Source organism: Oncorhynchus nerka, linkage group LG13 (assembly GCF_034236695.1).
Source record: "Oncorhynchus nerka isolate Pitt River linkage group LG13, Oner_Uvic_2.0, whole genome shotgun sequence".
In the NCBI taxonomy this organism is placed as follows: Eukaryota; Metazoa; Chordata; class Actinopteri; order Salmoniformes; family Salmonidae; genus Oncorhynchus; species Oncorhynchus nerka.
Window position 1 is genome coordinate 54484726 of NC_088408.1, and position 21088 is coordinate 54505813.

The 21088-nt window shown below is 42.9% G+C and overlaps 1 protein-coding gene across 1 annotated transcript in view; it reads left to right on the top strand.

Annotated features, from left to right (window-relative positions):
* Nucleotides 1-10049: 10049 nt before the first annotated feature.
* grid2 (glutamate receptor, ionotropic, delta 2) overlaps nt 10050-21088 on the top strand; it is a 355133-nt gene continuing 344094 nt past the window's right edge. Inside the window, exon 1 of the mRNA XM_065026484.1 lies at nt 10050-10149. Within this exon, the coding sequence (XP_064882556.1) occupies nt 10137-10149 (13 nt within the window). The 5' untranslated portion in view covers nt 10050-10136. The remainder of the gene's footprint in view (nt 10150-21088) is intronic.

Here is a 21088-nt window from a genome sequence, read left to right on the forward strand (position 1 = left end):
CCTTCCCCGGGAGGAAGAGCAGCTCCGTCTTGCCGAGTTCAGCTTGAGGTGGTGATCCGTCATCCACACTGATATGTCTGCCAGACATGCAGAGATGCGATTCACCACCTGGTCATCAGAAGGGGGAAAGGAGAAGATTAATTGTGTGTCGTCTGCATAGCAATGATAGGAGAGACCATGTGAGGTTATGACAGAGCCAAGTGACTTGGTGTATAGCGAGAATAGGAGAGGGCCTAGAACAGAGCCCTGGGGACGCCAGTGGTGAGAGCGCGTGGTGAGGAGACAGATTCTCGCCACGCCACCTGGTAGGAGCGACCTGTCAGGTAGGACGCAATCCAAGCGTGGGCCGCACCGGAGATGCCCAACTCGGAGAGGGTGGAGAGGAGGATCTGATGGTTCACAGTATCGAAGGCAGCCGATAGGTCTAGAAGGATGAGAGCAGAGGAGAGAGAGTTAGCTTTAGCAGTGCGGAGGGCCTCCATGATACAGAGAAGAGCAGTCTCAGTTGAATGACTAGTCTTGAAACCTGACTGATTTGGATCAAGAAGGTCATTCTGAGAGAGATAGCGGGAGAGCTGGCCAAGGACGGCACGTTCAAGAGTTTTGGAGAGAAAAGAAAGAAGGGATACTGGTCTGTAGTTGTTGACATCGGAGGGATCGAGTGTAGGTTTTTTCAGAAGGGGTGCAACTCTCGCTCTCTTGAAGACAGAAGGGACGTAGCCAGCGGTCAGGGATGAGTTGATGAGCGAGGTGAGGTAAGGGAGAAGGTCTCCGGAAATGGTCTGGAGAAGAGAGGAGGGAATAGGGTCAAGCGGGCAGGTTGTTGGGCGGCCGGCCGTCACAAGACGCGAGATTTCATCTGGAGAGAGAGGGGAGAAAGAGGTCAGAGCACAGGGTAGGGCAGTGTGAGCAGAACCAGCGGTGTCGTTTGACTTAGCAAACGAGGATCGGATGTCGTCGACCTTCTTTTCAAAATGGTTGACGAAGTCATCTGCAGAGAGGGAGGAGGGGGGAGGGGAGGAGGATTCAGGAGGGAGGAGAAGGTGGCAAAGAGCTTCCTAGGGTTAGAGGCAGATGCTTGGACTTTAGAGTGGTAGAAAGTGGCTTTAGCAGCAGAGACAGAAGAGGAAAATGTAGAGAGGAGGGAGTGAAAGGATGCCAGGTCCGCAGGGAGGCGAGTTTTCCTCCATTTCCGCTCGGCTGCCCGAGCCCTGTTCTGTGAGCTCGCAATGAGTCGTCGAGCCACGGAGCAGGAGGGAAGGGCCGAGCCGGCCTGGAGGATAGGGGACATAGAGAATCAAGGGATGCAGAAAGGGAGGAGAGGAGGGTTGAGGAGGCAGAATCAGGAGATAGGTTGGAGAAGGTTTGAGCAGAGGGAAGAGATGATAGGATGGAAGAGGAGAGAGTAGCGGGGGAGAGAGCGAAGATTGGGACGGCGCGATACCATCCGAGTAGGGGCAGTGTGGGAAGTGTTGGATGAGAGCAAGAGGGAAAAGGATACAAGGTAGTGGTCGGAGACTTGGAGGGAGTTGCAGTGAGGTTAGTGGAAGAACAGCATCTAGTAAAGATGAGGTCGAGCGTATTGCCTGCCTTGTGAGTAGAGGGGGAAGGTGAGAGGGTGAGGTCAAAAGAGGAGAGGATTGGAAAGAAGGAGGCAGAGAGGAATGAGTCAAAGGTAGACGTGGGGAGGTTAAAGTCGCCCAGAACTGTGAGAGGTGAGCCGTCCTCAGGAAAGGAGCTTATCAAGGCATCAAGCTCATTGATGAACTCTCCGAGGGAACCTGGAGAGCGATAAATGATAAGGATGTTAAGCTTGAAAGGGCTGGTAACTGTGACAGCATGGAATTCAAAGGAGGCGATAGACAGATGGGTAAGGGGAGAAAGAGAGAATGACCACTTGGGAGAGATGAGGATCCCGGTGCCACCACCCCGCTGACCAGAAGCTCTCGGGGTGTGCGAGAACACGTGGGCGGACGAAGAGAGAGCAGTAGGAGTAGCAGTGTTATCTGTGGTGATCCATGTTTCCGTCAGTGCCAAGAAGTCGAGGGACTGGAGGGAGGCATAGGCTGAGATGAACTCTGCCTTGTTGGCCGCAGATCGGCAGTTCCAGAGGCTACCGGAGACCTGGAACTCCACGTGGGTCGTGCGCGCTGGGACCACCAGATTAGAGTGGCCGCGGCCACGCGGTGTGGAGCGTTTGTATGGTCTGTGCAGAGAGGAGAGAACAGGGATAGACAGACACATAGTTGACAGGCTACAGAAGAGGCTACGCTAATGCAAAGGAGATTGGAATGACAAGTGGACTACACGTCTCGAATGTTCAGAAAGTTAAGCTTACGTAGCAGGAATCTTATTGACTAAAATAATTCAAATGATACAGTACTGCTGAAGTAGGCTAGCTGGCAGTGGCTGCGTTGTTGTTGTTCTATCTCTCTATAGTGCTGTTTCTTGTATTATGGTCTCTTGTTTCTTTAGAGGTAATAATTCAGAATCCAAGTCAGTCAGTTGGCCCGGTATTACAATACTTAAGTATTTAGCTCTGAGTGACCGGGTCATGGTTTTTAATTAGCGCCAATGGTTTCATCCTCGAATCAGAAAGCAGGACCATGACAGGTGTATTGTGACTGCAGCCCTTACCTCATGAATATTAATGAGGGATGCCATCGCAGCATCCGCAAATAGACCTCCGACTGGCTGTACAAATTGTACTGACGGAGTTGTCTGAAGTGATTTCACTGCATACAATCTGTCGCTGAAAATAGAAGACGAGGGGAGTGGGACATGCCTGTGGAATGTTGATGGCCGGGGACGACTTTTGCAGGGTAATGAAAGGATGCTGATGTAAAGTGTGATTTTACTACTGCCTCCTCTACCCTGCCTTAAAGAGCCACTGAACACACCGATTGGCATGTGTTTTTCTGTTGCTCATTAGAAACACGAGATTTCAGTCTTGGAGGTATGTTTCCTGACCGATTCTGTGTTTGGATAATGATGTTTGTTTATGATGAGACACTGTAGATGCGGAAACCTACATTAGTTCCTCAAAATCACCCGGAATGAATCTAACTCTGTAATAAATGTTGACGTTTTTGACGAAGATGTTCTAGTGACGCAATTTTACATCTAACTAAAGTGTTTGGTGTACTATTTCTTAAGTAAAAGATATGCGCAGTGTGTTGTCTCATGTAAACATAGTTGGAGCTGCTGGTTAAGTCTGTGTCACTGTCTATGCTATTGGATAGAGAGCAATCACAGCAGCCCGTTTGCCCATGTTAGTGGACATTGTACAACAAAAAAACACCTTAATTTCCCTGTTGTGACGCATGGATGTCCAAATTCCGTTTTAGACGAGGCTGACTTTATGACTAAAATGATCCTATTCCACTTTGTAGTCAATTTTGACACAAGAATAACTGTTTGACTCACATCAATGCCACATAGGCTGTTTTCAAAGGGATTTGTCGCTTTTTAACTGGGAAGGGCTTACAGAGAATCCATAAACACACAGAGAATCCATAAACACACAGAGAATCCATAAACACACAGAGAATCCATAAACACACAGAGAATCCATAAACACAGAGAATCCATAAACACACAGAGAATCCATAAACACACAGAGAATCCATAAACACACAGAGAATCCATAAATACACAGCATAATGAATGGATCCTAGAGAGCATCTGATTAAAGAAATCTGGGACTCCACCTTTGATTTTGATGACAACGTTGCCGTTTTCAGTCCGTTTAACTTATTTGGTAATTGACCATGAATTAACATAAACACGTTTAGCCTCTCCAGGCCTCCACGCATACAAGCCGCTGATGCGCACCTTTGGAACGTCAACATTTTTAAAAATCCATTATTTATTTTAGGCAGGTCTAAAGAAACATGATTATGAAGAAAATATATTTCTAAAGAACAGAATAGCATATTCTGCGTTGGCCTAATGTATGTTATCTGGCTATTTCCCATGCCCGTGGCAACCTTAGGCTGTAGCCTAGTTCATTTAGCATATGAGATATGATTATAAATCCCGTGCCATTATTTTATATGATTTTATAGTAAGAAGAATATAATTGAACTTAGCAGAATAAACAATAAATAATATTTGTCCCATTCCCGAGCGAATGTGCATATGCTTTATGTTGAGCATAAAAGTGACAATTTGACACAGGTCCTATACGCTAGATTTAGAGTTATTTGGCAACTTTATTTGTGAATGATACACACCTTAGAATGTCTTAGAAATCAAACATATGTGTGGTAGTCTAGGGAGATTTTCTTATAGTTCTGAAAACTACAAACTGTCCCAAATGACAGATATGTTTTAATCACAGAGAATGCTTTATAAAGTAAACACGGACAAAACCGTATTCAAAGATTCCGTTACGTTTTTTTCTAATTCCATGGAGAAGCATGAGAGATAAAAACACTCAAGCTCAGCTTGATTGTTTCTAAAGAGATTGTCAATATATTTGTTATTGAAATTCAGTTTGCGGGAATGGGTACTGGCAAGGGCGCCGCCAGGGATTTTGGGCCCCATGAAAAGATATCACATTGGGCCTCACCACCACAGGCCACACCAACCCTGCGCAATTGCTTGTAACCACACACCTCCAGGTCCCAATCGACCCATTCAAAGCTTTAAGTAACTCTACCTTTGCAGGCTTGCAATTCTCTTGTAGTCCAATATTTACTGTAGGATATTTACTGACAGTGAGCTGTGGTTATATAACACTGTGCAGACATACATGCAACATTCTGCATACAGTGGAATTCACTATTTGATGCAAGACTGATACCCTCTATAAGAAATGTGCTGAAGGCCATCTTTTACAGACTTAATGTAATTTGAATGGTAAAATTCTTGAATGGAAAATTCTCTCAACATTATCGAGTAATTAAAAATAAATACAACTTAAATATACGTTAACCTCTTCAATTAAATTAACATTATCATATATAGAATAATATAACAAACAAAATTATTTAATCAGCAGCCGATTTTTGAACTAAGTATACATACCAACTAGAAAATAAGCAGCTGTAAAAGTGGAAATGAAAAATGGAAAACAAAATGGAAATGGTAATGAAAAGGCCTGATGTTGGCGCTAGAAGAAATCACTAGGTTTCTTCCACTTGGGGTCTTGATTGTGCACAACCAATTTTATGGCAATCCAGCCATTACTTTGAGATATATCTTGTTCTCAGTCTGTTCTCAGTCTTGTTCTCAGCCTGTGGGAATCATGCATGTCGTGATCCAATATCCATGCCATTTAACAGTTATCACTGGGCCTTGCTCAGCCTTACTCACCAAGAGCCCAGCGCCGAGCCTTCTTGCTAGCAAAGTCACTGATCAAATCTTTGAAGTCTAGCTTACTAGCTAACTGACTTTCAATGGACAGCATGGCAAGACTGCAAAGCCTGTCCTGGGACATAGTGGACCTCAAATAGGTTTTTAATCAGTTTTAGCTTACTGGAAGCTCTCTCACCACCAGCAAGTTCACAGGCAGTGTGTAAAATATATGTCAAGCAATACACACTTCTCCAAAAATGCTTTGCAGCTGCGTCTTACAGATTGCATTCAGGAGCCCAAGAAGGGACAAGTTGGGGGGGAAAGTGACAGCATATACTGTGTCCAGGTGTCTTACTTCATTTTGAAACTCAGGTGTAACATCTCTGGAAAACTTCATGATCAGAGGTTGGCACACAGAAGGGACTTTATCCTCACTAATCTGCCCAACTTTCAGAACAGCAGAAAATGATTCTACAATTTTTTTTAGTGGTGTGGAACCTGGTATCCAGGTCACTTATGATGTTTTCCATAGCAGTTAAAAACACTGTGTTCCGAAACACCGTGGCTGCACTGTCCTGAGCTGTCTCCTCTTGATAGGTCTCATCATGGAATCTCTTCCTTTTCCTCTGGTGGCTGTGTTCCTTGTTAAATTGAGGTGCAACATCCATTTGTGTAGCAATCAGTGTTGCCTCAGACAGGAGAGACTCCCATCCATCTCAAAGACCCTGCATCTCTTCCTTTAAGGCTCTGGTATTGGCTGCCTTTGTGTCATGTGAGATTTTTCCTGACTGGAGAATCACAATTCTGTCCTCAATGCATTGCAGTACCTGCAATTATGCCAACTGACATGTCATTCAACACAATGCCTCTTACCTACTCCTTCCGTTGGGAGTAGGGCTGGTTCAGGGGTATGGGTATGGGGAGACAGGGCTGCTGAGCCGGAAGCTGCATCTGTTGGGCCTGGCACCAGGCAGGGACAGGGACAACTGATTTAGTATGAATAGCTTGCTAAACGTTTGCCTGCAATGATTAAATGTCAGCTAAAAGAGGAGCGAAATGTAAACACTCTGAATTTTCTGTGAAGATATGAAATAACTAATGTTAGGGGAGCAAAAGTAGCCTATTTCACTATGGACTAAGATAACAGGTTCATTTCCACCACTCACGGACTACACCCACCTTCCTTTGTGAAAAATTGACTGACATACTGCCAACATCTCTTTTTCTTTCTTTTTGTTTTTGGAAGCCAGATTGTTCTTTAGGAAGCTTGATGACATGATGCTCCACCGGCACTCCTCACTCGCAATTCACTGCTAGCATGTACAGTTCGTGTACATGCTAGGGGGCAGGACCGAACCACCGTTTCATGTAAATAGGGGGGGGGTTGGGCAATACAGAGGCTGTCTGGATGTTTACTTTTTGCCAAAAAACTGAAAAGAAAAAGAAACCGTTATTAGTTTTATTAGTACATTGTAAATAAAATATTATATTAATGATGATTAAGGACAATTTAAATAATAGTTTTTTAGGGCCCCTGTCAGTCACAGGCCGTCCTAACTTCCATACGGCGCTCCTGGGTGCTGGAATGAGTTGCCAATGTCTCCATTGCCAGGAGGAACAATCTTCTGAGATTGAGAGATGAGATGAGGAGCAATCTTCTTCTGAGAGATGAGATGGAATTTGTTTGTCATATAGGCAAAGTAAAAACAATACAAATACTCACAACATTACAAGACAATCACACAAAACACAAATATAACTGTAGAGGGGCACGTAAAATAGTACAGTACTAGTGTGCAAAAGCAAATAAAGTGACTGGTTAGTGTCATGTGTTGACTGTGAACCTGGTGTAGTTGAAGGTCCGGATGGCAGTGGGCAAGAAGGATTGAATTCATATTAAAATGAATGAATTTGACTATCTCTCTCGCTCTGACAAACAAACACAGAAATCTCTAACACAGAAAAACACAAACTACTAGGTCATCATTCTTACCTTAGCTGAGTGCTCTCCAAGGTGGCGGCCACCTTAGATCCAGTGCTGGCCACCAGATCCATGAGCCTGCCCATTCCCTTCACCATCTTACCCCGATGGAAAAAACATGTTTCAATGCTTTATCAGTCTTATTTATTTGGATCCACAATAAAGTAAATTGTCATGGAGACCCAAATGTAAAACACACACACACACACTCAAAGAAGGGGCTCTCTTCCTCTTCAAAACATTTAGCCTAACATTAGCTATATCAGCTTGTCTTCAAACCTGTCTTCAATAGTAACGTCACTCCCAACGGCACTGGCTATAGTCTACCTTGAACAAATACAAAGTCAATGCAAGTAGTGAAGCCCTGACAGTTTAGAAAGTATAGCTAATGCATTGTGTACTTAACTAGCTAGCTAGCTTGCTTGCTCCTGGTTGAAGATGCTCTCTCATCTCTCAATCCATGATGTGACAGACTATCATTGGGACCACTCAAAAAGTAATCCTTTGATTACTTTTGATTACTGGTTATTCAGAGCATACTGGAAGCTTCGCTCAAAGTAATGACAATTAACTAGTTAAATCAAACAACACGCAACGTCACTATTCATAGGGCGGCAGGTGCTTAGAGCGTTGGAGTAGTATCTGAAAGGTTGCAAGATCGAATCCCCGAGCCGACAAGAGAAATATCTGTCGTTCTGCCCCTGAACAAGGCAGTTAACCCACTGTTCCTAGGCCGTCATAGAAAATAAGAATATGTTCTTAACTGACTTGCCTAGTTAAATAAAGAAAAAAGAAAATGCATCTAAGTCAGCTGCCAGCTTAACCGGTGATTGGTGACTAACTCGAGTCCAATTCTCATCTGTGTATTCGTTCACACCAACTCAAAGATTAAAAATCAGTGTATTGGTGTAACTGTATTGGTAGACCATTCATCTACACCATGCTTTTGCATCTTTGAGGGGTGAAGGTGAGTGGCCAGGGCTAGAAATGGGGTGCTGCTTTAAATTACATAGCTAATGAATGAGAGCAAGATGCCTCTCGCTTCCAACAGGTTTAGGATAGGATATTGATTGCTTTGCTACCTAAAATCTATATAATTCTGAACTGAAATTACTGCAACGCTGTTTATATATTTTGATCACTTTCCATGTCATTTTGACCAGCTAATAGGCCTACCCGTTGATTAAGCAACATCAGCAACTTGTAGACAAAATGAAAATCACTGTGTTCATTACTACATTATTGATTGTAAATGACAACTTTATAGTATTACATTACTATATAAATAACTAGCTAATTATTCGGTGTCTAAACCAGCCTGATTTCATTGATCTGTAGCATGTTATCTTGAATGGGCCAAGTCAGCTATGATACTCTCAGGTCAGGGATATTTGAGTTTACGTTAGCATTTGCACATTGGGCATGCTAGCTAATGTTTTTTTTTAAAACGTGGAAATTAACTATTTTACTTAAGTAATGATACAATATTTTTAAACTTGCAATAAAGGATTTAAAGTATCCAAAACAAAAAAACTCTCAATATCCACAAAAACTGATTTACGTTTTGTTGTGGCTTTTTCACAAAAAAAAGAGTCGACTCGTCATCCGACTGGTTCTCGTAGGCACCTCAAAAATATATAGGCTGCACGATGCGACTATATTGATGATTTAGAAAAAGGTTCTGCTCTGTTCCTTGAACATAGGCTATTCTGAATTTAATCGTGTATTTACTAATATGTGACATTTGTTTCGATTTAGAATGGGCCTTTATCAAATGGACAAGCAAAGAAGGGCATGGGAAAAACGTCATCACTATGCACTCGAGTAGCGACTGAAGGCTGCGCTTTCCTGACGTTCCTTTTTCAATCATGCAGGGTGGGCTACTCCGGTTTTATAGCGGAGCAATGTGCTTAATAAATAAATATAGTAGCACTAGAAAGCTTGAAGCATCTTATTTTTAGTGGCAACCATCATATTCTGTAGCTAAAGGTAATGTGTCAGTCTATTAATCATTCAAAAAAAAAAATCCCTATTACTAATACAAACTCACTATAATTGTAGACTCACTATACTCTGTAAACCACTCTGCACAATCAATGAACCAACAGCATCGCCCAGGCCTATACATTATCTCGCAGACTCATGGATATAAAGTATGAATACTAATACAGTCCACACTCAAAGGTGATTACTAGAGTTTGTGTAATTTTGGAGTAGCTACAGGCCAGGCCAATGATGTCTTTGGTACATCTTAAAAAGTATATACTGTATATATAATTCTGCCATGCATAATTTGCGGTAGGCTGTTATGCTATGTTGTCACGCACTAACCTTAGAGATCCTTTGTATTCTCTATGTTTGGTTAGGTCAGGGTGTGACTCGGGTGGGAAAGTCTATGTTTTCTATTTCTTTGTTTTTGGCCGTGTGTGTGTGTTGTGGTTCTCAATCAGAGGCAGCTGTCTATCGTTGTCTCTGATTGGGCATCACATATATGTTGTCATTTTCCTTTTGGGTTTCGTGGGATCTTGTTTTCTGTTTAGTGTCTGTACCTGACAAAACTGTGCGCTTTTGTTTTTGTTCAGTGTCATCAATAAAATTACGATGTTCGCCTACCATGCTGCGCCTTGGTCTCCTTCTCCCAGCAAACATTTTAATTCAGCCTTTTTTTTCGGGCTTGGGCTCATATATAGGCCTATGTGCATGCATAAGCTATAATATGGGCATGGGAGTTCCACATGCGACTTCTTAAATGTTTTGAATTAATCATCACCTTGGAAAGCGCCTGTCCATTTCGCTTTGAAACAAAATCCACAACCATGTTTTCCAGAGTTTCAACCTGTTGTCGAACTTCAAGATGATCGATCACGGTGAGGTCAAACAATGTAGCCTAATAGGGTAGTCTTAAAAGCATTATACTGTTTCGATTATGTGTTTGATATTGAACTGGAATTACATTTGCATTGACGTCGGAGTGATTAGAGGGTCAATAGAGGGCTGGGTACCAGGCTGTTCGCGAGTTGGGTCAGCGACATTCATGTGCAGAGCGCATAGGAGGTTACTGACTCAACCGTCATGTGGAATTTGACTGCAGCCATGACTCATGACTGCTGGTGTAGCCGTTACCGGCTACACTAATGGTCACCGCAACTGCCCTACACCTGACAACTAACTGTTTGCACATGATACGTGTAGTACCTCCCATTAGGGTTGAGAAACGCTAGTTCATTTGCCTCATTTCCAAAGAAAAGGGCACACTCAGCCTATGTGTTTAAAAAAAAAAAAAAGATTTGCAAAGCAACACTATACGTGAGTCTAATATGAAGCAGGAAAGTGCTGTCTGGAGATGGAGCCTGAGGAATGAGAAGAGCAGGAGGGACTGGGGGAGGCAGGGATTGCTCTCAGATATATTCCTCTCCCATCCTCATCAATGGGGGGATTATCTCTCTCCATCATGTCCCAGTTCCATTAATACTGTCAGATCGGCAATGACACCCTCCCATTCCCCTGGTCAGCCCTAAATCCTCCTGTCTAACTCGGCAGCGTCGAGGTGCCTAATAGGGTCTTAGAGCCTAACTCCATGTTAAACATGCATTTAGTCAGGTCAGGAGCCTTCACAAAGGATGACTGCGAATGACACTTGGAATGACTGTGTTGGTTTGTTCCCGACCAGAGCATATCCTATGCTATTTCCCTTATCTCCGTCGGGGGGGATTTTATTATCTGATGGCCACATATCCCTGGTCCCGATAATGCTGTTTTGAAAATGGTAGAGGCATCCATCCTTGAACATTTTATATGGCCTGGAACACGGGTTTGTACAAAAGTGTATTTTATTTCCTTCTCCTTTGAAGATGTACAGGGTTCATCTGAAATAATAAAATACGAGCAATATGGAGATCGTGTTTCAACTTGTGTTGTGGGAAATGACAGCAAAGCAACATATGGAAGGAGGCTGCAGGCTACAGTTTGTATGGGAATGGTGACTCACTCTGCTATTCTGGACTAACAGGTGCATTTTCTCCTGACATGAACTCCGTAGTCCCACCGCCCCTTGGGACTGTGCTGTGCTGAGAGGCTTGCTTTGCAGCCCGCCTTCTCTATTCTACAACCATTGCTTAAGGTTTCCATCATATTCAGTGGAGTTGATCTGATTCTTTACACTAAATATGACCCACCTTTTGCGGGATAATGCATTGAAAGTATAGGAGGCATGTTTTCACTCACCGCGAAAGGGGATCAGCGTTTACCCACCTTCAGTGTCTTCAGAAAGTATTCCACATTTTGGTGTGTTACAGCCTGAATTTAAAATAGATAAAAATTGATTTATTTTCTCACCCATGGACACACAACACACCATAATGACAAAGTGAAAACAACATGTTTTTAAATGAAATATATAAATATCTCATTTGCATAAGTATTCACACCCCTGAAGTCAATACTTTGTAGAAGCACCTTAGGCAGCGAATACAGCTGTGAGTTTTTCTGGGTAAGTTTCTAACAGCCTTCCACACCTGGATTGTCCATTATTCTTTTCAAAATTCTTCAAGCTCTGTCAAGTTGGTTGTTGATCATTGCTTTTCAAGTCTTGCCATAGATCTTCAAGTAGATTTAAGTCAAAACTGTAACTCGACCACTCAGGAACATTCACTGACTTCTTGGTAAGCAACCCCAGTGTAAATTTGGCCTTGGGTTTTAGGTTATTGTCCTGCTGAAAGGTAAATTAATCTCCCAGTGTCTGGTGGAAAGCAGACTGAACCAGGTTTTCCTCTAGGATTTTGCCTGTGCTTAGCTCCATTCCGTATCTTTTTTATATTGAAGACGCCCTAGTCCTTATCGATTGAAAGCATATCCATAACATGATGCAGCCACCACTTTGCTTGAAAATATGGAGAGTGGTACTCAGTAATGTGTTGTATTGGATTTGCCCCAAAGATAATACTTTGTATTCAGGACAAAAGGTGAATTGCTTTGCCACATTTTTTGCAGTATTACTTTGGTGCCATATTGCTAACAATTCTGTAAAGGCTTCCTTTTCACTCAGTCAATTAGGTTAGTATTGTGGAGTAACTACAATGTTTTTGGCCCATCCTCAGTTTTCTCCCATCACAGCCATTATACTCTGTAACTGTTTTAAAGTCACCATAGGCCTCATGGTGAAACCCCTGAGCAGCAACTGAGTTAGGAAGGATGCATATGTCTTTGTTTATCTACCAACGGAAAACCTCGCTGGTCTTTGTGGTTGAATCTGTGTTTGAAATTCACTGCTCGACTGAGGGACTTTACAAATAATTGTATGTGTGGGGTACGGAGCTGAGGTAGTCATTCAAAAACTATGTTAAACTGAATTATAGCACACGGAGTGAGTCCATGCAAATTATTATGTGACTTGTTATGCAAATGTTTACTCCTGAATGTATTTAGGCTTGCCATGATAAAGGGGTTGAATACTTCTTGACTAAAGACATTTCAGTTATTCATTTTAATTAGTAAAAATGCCTAAAAACATAATTCCGCTTTGACGTTATAGCTATTGTGTGTAGGGAAGTGACAAGACCCGTTTAAATGCAGGCTGTAACACAACAATGTGGAAAAAGTCTAGGGTTGTGAATACTTTCAGAAGGCACTGAAAGTATTCACCCACTCCATCAATGAATGCATTGCATTTGAAGGGAGAAAATGACCTTCTACCTGGAAACCATGCGTTGGATGTTTTATACCATTCCATTTATTCCATTCCAGCCATTACTATGAGCCCGTCCTCCAATTAAATGTGCCACCAGCCACCACTGCAAGTGCAACACAGTCACAACCAAACTCAGTCATGGCTAGAGGGGATAGCTTTTGCCAAATTGAAGTCAAAAGTTAATTTTTTGGGCATTTTAGCTAACCCTAAACCTAGCCTTTCTCCTAATTCTCCTAACCTGCTAGGTTAATTCTCCTTACCTGTTGCCTAAGTTATCCTAACCTGCTACAAAGAGTCAAATATGACCAAGCTGTATCCCCTCTAGTCAAAACCCCAAACTCCTGGACCACTTACTGTGCAGAAAGGTCAAGTTCATCGACTACTCTTCCTACCCATAGATTTCTCTGCAGTTTCACCTCTCTGCACCCAATCCCCACCCCCAATAGTCTTTCACAACACTGTCTTTGAACAGTAGACCTTATTGATTGCGTCCAAACCACATGCGTTTAAATAGCAACAGAGGGGAAAGTGTAGGGGTATACATGATGCAAACTATGATTACAGAGGTCAAATGAGCATCCACATCATAAAAGCCTGAGCATGGTCTTCTCGCGATAACGTCTGTAGCGTTCCAACTACTATGACCACTCTGTGGAAAGATGAGACATTCCTGAACACGTTGGGAGTTTGCTCTACGACCCCCACAAGCCCAGCAGTACTCGTCTGAATTTGGAACTGCCGATGTACCAACATCTGTCTGTGGTCCGAACCGTTTGGGCTACAACCTACTATGATGTTCTCACAGGACTCGTCTGAAGGTGCTGTTGTAAAAACATGTATGGAAGTACGGAGGTCGTGTTGTTGCCAAAAAGAAAAAGGGGATCAATATGTGACGACAACAAAAATCAACTCTTAGATAGAGGACAGGCACTTCAAAACGTTATTCCTTATGATCTATTTTTTTGACTGTCAGTTTTGCCATTTATGAATGTGTTATTCATTGCTTTTCTATGGGCTATAGTGATAAAGGCCAGATTCAATATTTGATCAACTATGATTATAATTTAGTTGTTTTTATATCTACAGGGGTCCTAAAATTCAAAAATCAAATAGCTGAATGATACATGAATGATCACAAAGGCTTTTTTAAGGAAATGTGATTTTTTTGCTCTAATTTGAGGTGGCCCAGTTATGTCAAGCCTCCCGACTATAAAAGCCACCCAGTGTATAATTAGCTTTTATACAAAAGGGTCGGTCTAATCCTGAATGCTGATTGGTTGAAAGCGCTTTCCAGCCGGTGTCTATTCCACAAATTACCACAGGCTAAATCTATGACGTTTAAAATGTATTTGTTCTGTTCCATCTGACTGCACAATCCACTGTCTCATTAGCCCAGGCAGGGAAGTTATAAACTTGATGTCCACAATAAAAAGCATCTCACATTTCTTTTAGACTAACATTTTGTTTTCAACAGCAGAGATTTGTATGAACTTTACTGTCTGTCTCTCTGACATTTGCAACATTGTTTCAATGGCTACCTCCTCTGAACAACGAGAGAGCTTATTTTCTATGCCAGGCGAAATTGTGCCTCATTAGCTCATTGTTATGGATTCCTCCAAATAAATGTCACTAGAAAACAGCTTAAACAAATGCATCTACTGTTGTTATTCAGTCTGCATTGTTTGACGTGACTGTAAGGTAGCCATAGTTGGCTGGCTAGCAAGCAAGGGTTAGGGATAAGAACCTCGGCAGCCAATACGGCAATGGCACATTTAGAACGAACGACTGGGTCATGTCCATAGATACAGAACAAAAGGACTGAATATGTTGGTGACCCGTTGTGTAAAAATGTGTGTGTGTGTCTCTGTGTATGGTAATGGTGTTTACAGAGGGATTGAGTGTAGGTCTGTGCTTCTTTAGAGAGAGTGCAAACGGTTGTGCTATCTTCTGAAGGGAACATAAGGGTGAATGGAGGAGCCGAGCTCCTCAAGACTGATGAGAGAAATCTCCATGCCATAGTAACCTTCAGTTCCGATCCCCAGGGTAGCTCTGGATGATTGCGCTCCTCTTGTTACTAGGAAACACGTAAGCATGTTGTGGTGACAGTACGAAGGTACACAGTACTTACAATTATCCGCCATAGCGATGGACTTTTGTATAGTGGCCCATAATGTCTTGGCTTTGATGGTGTCGTAGCCACCAGGCACACTCAAAGCGATGCGTTGTGTGTGTGTGCCTATATGTTTCTGATTGATGCAGGGTTACAAGGTCTCAAATTGTATTATTAGTGGTGCAGTGGAGGGTTAATGCCGTTTACGCACCCGTTTATTATTTTGCATGAGCGTTTATCCCCTAATCGCAGAAAAATTCATTGGAAATGTTTTTAATTTACTCTGAACGCCGATCAGCGTTTACACACTTATTAATATACCACGACATGACTGGATATTATGTGTCTTTTGATGGCTAATACCCCAGCAGTTTTTCTGGTAACCAGGGAGAGTATTAGAGTACAGTAGTACAGCTACAGGGAGATACAGGCAATATCAGTAGCGCTATGTTCTACTGTGGCGTTAAGGGCGTTTGCACCCAAATAGGTGTTTTTGTTACATCTAGGTCAGTTGATATTTGATTCACTGTTGAGGATGTTACAGTATTTGTCTTGTACAAACCACCTACACCACTGGCATTACTGGAGAAATAGTGAAAGACTAATGGGCTGCATGCCTGTACTGTATTCATGGGCGCTACCCGGCATCTGTTGCTACGACACATAGCTGGGTTTTTAATTGTGTTTCTACTGGCATGCTTTTGAATTGCAAATATCTGCGCCAGAGCATTTCCTTAAATGTCCTTCCTTTCCATAATGAGCACTTATGACCGACTGACAGGGGAGACTAATGGTCGGAGCCAGCTGCTCAACATGTTCATTTGAGCTGCCATTATCCGTGCGCGCTAATGGCTGTTCGGATGGCCACTAATGAGAAGTGGAGTGGCACTGCCACCTGTGTCTGACCTGATGCGACCCCATGCTCCCTGGAAAAGGCATGGGGGGTGGTTCAAGGGTCATACTTCAGCCCTCCACTTTGCAGGGTCAGGAAATCACAGAGAATGGTCCACTAATGGACTGTTGCACTTTCCCGGGTCAGTGCTTTGAACTCATTACTTTCCAATGAAACAAAAATTATTAGTCAGATAATGAAATGCAGAAATGGGGAAAGTAAACAAGTGGAATCGACTAAATCACATCCCTCTGTGGGGTGTTTCTCATGTGTTTATCCTGAATGGCAGAGGGTAGGCATTTTAATTTGAATTAGGGTTGAAAAGATGGATGGAGCTGGATGGAGGCCTGTGTCTGCTGCAGCTTATGATTAATTCCCTTTGGTCCCAAACCACATCCTGTACCTTATGTCTCATTAACCTCCACTCGCCAAACTTAAAATGCAGACCGATGTCTCTTTTAGCAATTACATTATTGGCATTGGATCAATTAGCTTGCGTCTGGCCCCACTGGGCACACACTGGTTGACTGACTCTCTAAGGTTCTTGTCCAACCTTGTGCTGCATGGGAAACAGATACCTCCTCCAGATACATGGATGGGAAACTGATACCTCCAATAGAAATAGATGCAATTCAAATCAAATTGTAATCTTCACATGCTTCGTAAACAACAAGTGTAGACTAACAGTGAAATGCCAACTTACGGCCCTTCCCAACAATGCAGAGAGAAAGGAACAACACGAAAGTGAAACACATAATAATAAAAGTAAATACACAATGAGTAACAATAACGGGGTTATATATACAGGGTACTAGTAACGAGCCGATGTGCAGGGGTATGAGGTAATTGAGATAGATATGTACATATAACTAGGAATAAGTGACAGATAAACAGTAGCAGCAGCATATGAGTCAAAGAAGTTAGTGCAAAACGGGTCAATGCAGATAGTATGGGTAGCTAACTATTTTACTAACAACTGTATTTAGCAGTCTATCTTCCAGACTTGGTGCATCGGTACCGCTTGCCATGCGGTAGCAGAGAAAATGACTTGGGTGGCTGGAGTCTGACCATTTTCTGGGCCTTCCTCTGACACCACCTGGTATAGAGGTCCTGGATGGCAGCGAGCTCGGCCCCAGTGATGTACAGGGCCGTACGCACTACCCTCTGTAGCGCCTTGTGGTCGGATGACAAGCAGTTGCCATACCAAGCAGTTTTCATACCAAGTGGTGATGCAGCCAGTCAAGATGCTCTGTCAAGATGATCTGAGGGCCCAAGCTAAATCGTTTCAGCCTCCTGAGAGGGAAGAGGCGTTTTTGTGCCCTCTTTACGACTGTGTTGGTGTGTGTGGACCATGATAGATCCTTAGTGATGTGAACACCAAGGAACGTGAAGCTCGCGACCCGTTCATTATAGCCCTGTTGATGTGAATTGGGGCATATTTGGCCCTCCATTTCCTGTAGTCTACGATCAGCTCCTTTGTCTTGCTGACGATGAGGGAGAGGTTGTTGTCCCGGCAACATATTGCTAGTACTCTGACCTCCTTCCTATAGGCTGTCTCTGTCGTCGGTGATCAGGCATACCACCATCATATTTATTGTCTGCAAACTTAATGATGATGTTGGAGTTTTGGGTGAACAGGGAGTACAGGATGGGACAAAGCACTCACCCCTGAGGGGCCCCTGTGTTGAGGGTCAGCATGGTGGATGTGTTGTTGCCTTACCTCACCACCTAGGGGCAGCCCGTCAGGAAGTCCAGGATCCAATTGCAGAGGGAGGTGTTCATTCCCAGGGTCCTTAGCTTATTGATAAGTTTGGAGGGCACTATGGTGTAGTCAATCAACAGCACACAGGTGTTCCTCTTAGGTGTTCTTATTGTCCAGGTGGGAAAGGGCAGTGTGGAGTGCCATAAAGATTGCGTCATCTGTGGATCTGTTGGGGCAGTATTTGAATTGGAGTGGGAATTCTATTGCTATGCATCTTCTTGTATTAGAATCTCAAAGGATTTTACAAGTACTTCAGTGGGTTAGAATAGCCTGTGGTACTCAAAGTAGGACATTGGCCCAGATTGACAATTACTCCTCTGATAAAAGATACCAGTGATGGCCTCCCGAGTGGCACAGTGGTCTAAGGCACTAAATCGCAGTGCTAGCTGTGCCACTTGAGATACTGGTTTGAGTCCAGGCTCTGTCGCAGCCGGCTGCGACCGGGAGACCTATGGGTCGGCGTCGTCCAGGTTAGGGGAGTGTTTGGCCGGTAGGGATGTTCTTGTCCCATCGAGCACTAGCGACTCCTGTGGCGGGTCGGGTGCAGTGCTCGCTGACACGGTTGCCAGGTATATGGTGTTTCCTCTGACACATTGGTGCGACTGGCTTCCGGGCTTAAACGGGCATTGTGTTGAGAAGCAGTGTGCCTTGGCTGGGTTGTGTTTCGGGAAGATGCACAGCTCTTGAACTTCGCCTCTCCCGGGTCCGTACGGGAGATGCAGCGATGGGACAAAACTGTAACAACCAATTGGATACCACGAAATTGTGGGGAGAAGGGGGTAAACAAACAAAAAAAAGACAACAAAAAGATACCCGTGATCCTAAACATTCCAGATAATACACATCACAGAAGTCTCTTAACCTGTGTCTCGATCCAGATTTTACTTACCTTGTACTGCATTGAGCTTCTCAGCAGATGTTTGGAATAAATTGATTGGTATTTGGTATTTTATTAGGATCCTCATCCTGCTATTGCTACAGAATTCTGTGTTAGCCATGCTGGTTAAGAGTGCCTTGAATTCTAAATAAATCACAGACAGTGTCAACAGCAAAGCAACCACACTATCACCCCACCTCCTCCATACTTCATGGTGGGAACCACACACGCGGAGATCATCCGTTCACCTACTCTGCGTCTCACTAAGACACGGCGGTTGGAACCAAAAATCTAAAATTTGGACTCATCAGACCAAATATAACCGATGTGAAATGGCTAGCTAGTTAGCGGTGGTGCGCGCTAATCATGTTTCAATCGGTGACGTCACTCGCTCAGAGACCTTGAAGTAGTTGTTCCCCTTGCTCTGCAAGGGCCGTGGCTTTTGTGGAGCGATGGGTAACAATCCTTTGTGGGTGTCAGTTGTTGATGTGTGCAGAGGGTCCCTGGTTCGAGCCCAGGTAGGGGTGAGGAGAGAGACGGAAGATACACTGTTACACAAAGGACAGATTTCCACCAGTCTAATGTCCATTGCTTGTGTTTCTTGGCCCAAGCAAGTCTCTTCTTCTTATTGGTGTCCTTTAGTAGTGGTTTCTTTGCAGCAATTCGACCATAAAGGTCTGATTCACGCAGTCTCCTCTGAACAGTTGATGCTGTGATGTATCTGTTACTTGAAGCATTTATTTGGGCTGCAATCTGAGGTGCAGTTAACTCTAATGAACTTATCCTCTGCAGCCGAGGTAACTCTGGGTCTACATTTCCTGTGGCAGTCCTCATGTAAGAGCCAGTTCTTGAAAAGTTCCATATCATGTCTTACAGTAATGTTTTATCTTTATTTAACTAGTCAAGTCAGTTAAGAACAAATTCTTATTTTCAATGACGCCGAGGAACAGTGGGTTAACTGCCTTGTTCAGGGGAAGAACGAAATTTGTACCCTGTCAGCTCGGGGATTCGATCTTGCACCCTTTCGGTTACAAGTCCAACACTCTTATCACTAGGCTACCTGCCACCCTGTAATAATGGACTGTCGTTTCTCTTTGCTTATTTGAGCTGTTCTTGCCATAATATGGACTTGGTCTTTTACCAAATAGGGCTATCTTCTGTATACCCCCCTACCTTGTCACAACAAAACTGATTGGCTCAAACACATTAAGAAGGAAAGAAATTCCACAAATTCACTTTTAACAAGGCACATCTGTTAATTGAAATGCATTCCAGGTCACTAACTCATGAAGCTGGTCGGGAGAATGCCAAGAGTGTACAAAGCTGTCATCAAGGCAAAGGGTGGCTACTTTGAAGAATATAAAATATATTTTGATTTGTTTAACACTTTTTTAGTTACTACATGATTCCATATGTGTTTATTTCATATGTGTTTAGTTTTGATGTCCACTATTCTACCATGTATAAAATGTGTGCTATTTGGTACGCAGATGGTGAGTTTTGGATGCTGATATTTTGAGGAGACTAAATGCCTTATTTTCTCTTTCTCTTTGAGCTGAAAGGGGATAGGATGTTTTTTTTTGCCTGGATTGATAAGGCAAGCTGCTTACATCACTTTCTTATCTCTGTGCTCAAGGAAAATACATTTTTTTTGCACATCGTCTTATTTGTTGATGTCGAGAACAGCTGTATGACTTATCGTCAATTGTTTTCTGTGAAGACACTGAGTGGCATCAGGCCAAAGATTTATACCTCTCAAGATGTGATATATTCCAGCAGAACATATTGCGTGATTCATCTTTGTTTGTATCTGATTTGAGTGCCGGGTGGGAATGTACTCACTTTCTTTTATATGGATACTTGTTATTTTGATTTCTCTCAAGTCAACCTTTTCTAAGAGAGTGGGTTTGAGGGCAAGGTTCATCACACTAGATTTCACTTTATTCCAATAAGGTTGCAATCTTATTTCCATACTGTTTGAAAACTGATGACTACTTCCTTCGTCTGTATTGCCTTTCCCTATGTATTAAGTGAAGACTTAAAGTGATTTTTCTGGCACTGCATGGTGTGACTGCTCCCATACAAGACACACACATACGCGTACTGTGCCAGTCAAAAGTTTGGACACACCTACTCATTCAATGGTTTTTCTTAATTTGGACTATTTCATACATTGTAGAATAGTAGTGGACATCACAACTATGAAATAGCACATATGGAATCATGTAGTAACCAAAAAAGTGTTAAACAAATCAAAATATATTTTATATTTGAGATTCGTCAAAGTAGCCACCCTTTGCCTTGATGACAGCTTTGCACACTATTGGCATTCTCTCAACCAGCTTCATGAGGTAGTCACGTGGAATGCATTTCAATTAACAGATGTGCCTTATTAAAAGTTAATTTGTGGAATTTCTTTCCTTTTTAATGCATTTGAGCCAATCGGTTGTGTTGTTACAAGGTAGGGGTGGTATACAGA